The following is a 3486-nucleotide window of genomic DNA, read 5'->3' on the forward strand; positions in this document are numbered from 1 at the left end:
ACCCCGGCTCGCGAGGCGCGGGCGGCGGGCCGCGGGCAGGGGGCGCAGGTGGGCGCCGGGCCGGGCGGGCGCGCGGGGTCCGCGCCGGCGCGAGTTGGGGCCAGAGGAGACCCGGACGGGCGGAGCGACGAGCCGCCTCAAGCCCCCGACGCCGAACGGAGCGCAACTTTGGCTCTCATCGCCGCCCGCACTTCGCTGGCTCTAACTACTCCGGGCGCCGCGGGCGGGGGCAGGGGCGGGGCCTGGGCGGAGGAGCGCCGCGCGCAGCCTAACCCTCCGCCCGGGAGGCCCCGCCCTCGCGCGCCGCCATTGGCTGCCGCGGGATCCGGGCGGCGAGCGGCCGCGCGGCTGGTCCCGGCGCGCGTCCGTCAGGCTTGGGGGCGGGACCGCGCGGGGGGGGGGCGGCTCCGCGCTTCCGTTGGCCGGGTTGGGTTGACGCGTATCGCCCACTGTACGTGGTTTGAGGTTTGCGATCGCTTTACGCCCCATGATCCATCTCTCGAGGCAGCGGCGAGGAGTTAGCCGCCCTGCCGGCCCCCTCCCCCTCCCCCGGCGCCCCGCTCCCTCCGCGCGCGCCCCGCGGGCCCCGCGCCACCTCCCCCCGGGGTCCCGCCGAGCGTCCCTTCGGCTTCCCAGAGGGAGGGTGCCCGACGCGAGAGCAGAAATCGCGGGCAAGGTCGGGACTACTTTCCCCCTCGCGCGGAGGAGTACGCGCACAGTTTGAATGGGCTCTATACAAAGAGGGGAAACTAATTGGAAGAAACTAATTGCGCCCCCGCGTCGCCCGGGGGGATTGGGCTGTGCTCGAGCGGGGAACCTGGGGACGGGGCTCTCCGGTGGCGGGGCTCCCCGAGGGAAGGGAAGCGCCCGTGCTAGGAGTCGATGGCGCGCCCCGCTAATTGGGTTGGGGGGCCACCGGGTCCCCGCGTGTTGCCCGAGGGGCCGCGGGAGGAGCCCGCAGGTTCGGCCGGGGAGGGCCTCGGAGCCTCCAGGGCGACGGGCGGCGCCGAGCAGCCCCCGGGGCGGCGGGAGGGACTTCGCCCGAGTCGGGGGGCCCCGACGCGGGGTGAAGGCAGGGGCTTGGCCCCCCCAGCTCGGTGCGGGAGGAGGGTCACTTCCCGAGACCCCGGCCCTTCCCCCACCCCGCAGGGCCGAGGGCCTGGACGCGTAGGACTCGGTGACACCCACCCCGGGGCGTCCTTGTCCCTGGAGGGATCGAGCGAGGGGCCCGTCCCTGCCTGACAGCTGCCTGTGGGGCCGGGTGGGCTGCCCCACCCCCCGCGCCCCCAGCCGGACCCGGGGCTGCACGCGAGGCCGTTTGATTTAAAAACAAATAAATAAATAACCGGAGATGGCTATTTCTCATTGAAGTTACTTCAGACCTGGGCTTCATATGGGGACAGTTTTTACACCCGCTCAGGATATAAATAGCTATAGAGAGAAAACGAGAGTCTTATGGTTTTAAAGCCTGACTAAATAAGCAGGGTTTTCTCTTCCACGTTTTCTGCCCCGCGAATCATCACTTTAAACTTCCCTGACGTGACCACGTTCACTTCTAGGCGCCCTTTAACAGCAGGGCCAGAGCCTCCCGGCAGCAGATTTCTGCCCCCGCCCCAAGTCCCTGGGCTTTCTCCTGGACTCCTCTCTGAAGGACACCCCGCTGCTTAGAGCGTCCAGGGCACCGCAAGCATGCCCCCGGGATACCCACGCTCAGTCGGCCTAGTCAGGGAATAGACTGCAAAATCAGAGGTGGAAACCGGGGGTGACCTTCTGGGACAGGAGCCTTATGCAAACAAAACTAGGAGCCCTATGCCCTGTCCCCTCCCTACCTTCCAAGATGTGCTACAGACTGCTGTTAACCCACAGGGCACAAAGATGATCGGAGTTACTTAGTAGGACAGATGGAATGACAGAACACAGGGTCACCTTCCCTCCCCACTAGACTCCTGAGCTTGAAGCAATGGCCTGGAAGTGCCTCCTCTTTCTGGGGTCATGACCTAAGAAAAGGGAGCCCTCAGACTCAAGGGTAGGACTGGCTGGGTAAGGCAAGCCAGGATACCAGGGCCCTCAGCCACTGTGGTGTGCCCAGGGAACCCTGCCTGCCCCACCCTAGTCTAGGCCCTCCTCTGGGAGCCCTCCCCCAGCGCAGCAGCCATTGAAATGGAGCGTGGGCATCAGAAGGCGCTGAGCTTCGTGGGTCGACACCCTCCCAAAGAGTCAGCCCTGAGATCCTGCTACATTGTAACCTTGGGTGCCTCAGTGAAACTTCCAATTGAATTTTTTGAGTTGGTTGGGTTTTGTTACTTGAGACTGGTCCTCCTTTAACCCAGACAGGTCTTGAACTCCCTATGTAGCTGAAAATGACCTTTAATCCCTGGTCCCTCTGCACCCATCTCCCAAATACTGAGATTACAGGTATGTGTTGCTTTGCCTGGCTTAATTTATAGTGTTTTTGTTTGTGGGTCTTGTTTTTGTGGGGTTTTTTTTTTGGGGGGGGGTATTATTTGGATTTTTTTGGTTGGTTGCTTGGTTTGGTTTTAGTTTGTTTTGGTTTTTGGCTTTTGAGAAAGGGTTCCTCTTGTGTAGCCCTGGCTGTCCTGGAACTCACTGTAGACCAGGCTGGCCTCCAACTCCCAGAGATCGCCCACCTGTACCACCACACCCAGTGAATTTATAGTGTTTTTTTAAAGATGTTATTATTTATAGTGTATGCGTGAGAGAGAGAGAAAGAACAAGAGAGTGCCATGTATGGACACAGAGCTCAGAAGAGGGTGTTGGGTCTCCTGAAGCTGGAGTGACCTGAGCTTGTGATCTGTCCCACCTAGGTTGTAAGACCCAAACTCAGGTCATCTGCAAGAGCACTACACAGTCCTAACCACTGGGCCTCCTCTCCAGCCCCACAGTTGGATTCTGAGACAAGGTCTCATACTGTAGCTAAGGCTATCCTCAAATGTACAGCAAGTCTTCTGCTCCAGACACCACCGAGTGAGCAGTGTGATAACAGAAGGGACCGTATCTGGCTTTGTATTTTCTTCAACAATCATACCCCCCAACACACACCAAAGTATCAGCTACTGCTCTAGTCTGACCACAAAGTCACATGGATACCAATTGGCCTGCAACCTGTCAGCTTCCTCATTTGTAAAAACCAGCACTGGTGAGTTGTTTTTTGTTGTTTTGTTTTTTGACGGGGTCTCAGGATTAGCCCTGGCTGGCCTAGAGCTCACTATGTAAATTTACCAAGGTGTCCTCTGCCTCCTGAGTGCTGCTAGTAAAGACATGAGTCACCATGACTGGCTTCCTGGTGGATATTTTATACCACCTCATCTCCTAAGGCCTTATGTCCCGTCCCAGTCCGTCCTGTCCTCCCTCCCCCACCTCTCCACCATAAGGAGCCCTCAGTCTGAAAGAAGGAAACCCTCTTTCTTGTTGTTGGGGTGGCGTCCATATATAACTCTTTGATGGGGAATGTGTAACCATATATTA

The 3486-nt window shown here is 59.6% G+C and overlaps 1 protein-coding gene across 1 annotated transcript in view; it reads right to left on the minus strand.

Annotated features, from left to right (window-relative positions):
- Rcor1 (REST corepressor 1) overlaps positions 1–489 on the minus strand; it is an 89650-nt gene extending 89161 nt beyond the window's left edge. Inside the window, exon 1 of the mRNA XM_055593087.1 lies at positions 274–489. Within this exon, the coding sequence (XP_055449062.1) occupies positions 274–489 (216 nt within the window). The remainder of the gene's footprint in view (positions 1–273) is intronic.
- Between the last annotated feature and the right edge of the window lie 2997 nt (positions 490–3486).

This window comes from Psammomys obesus, unplaced genomic scaffold (genome assembly GCF_907164565.1).
Source record: "Psammomys obesus unplaced genomic scaffold, mPsaObe1.curated_primary_1811, whole genome shotgun sequence".
NCBI lineage: Eukaryota > Metazoa > Chordata > Mammalia > Rodentia > Muridae > Psammomys > Psammomys obesus.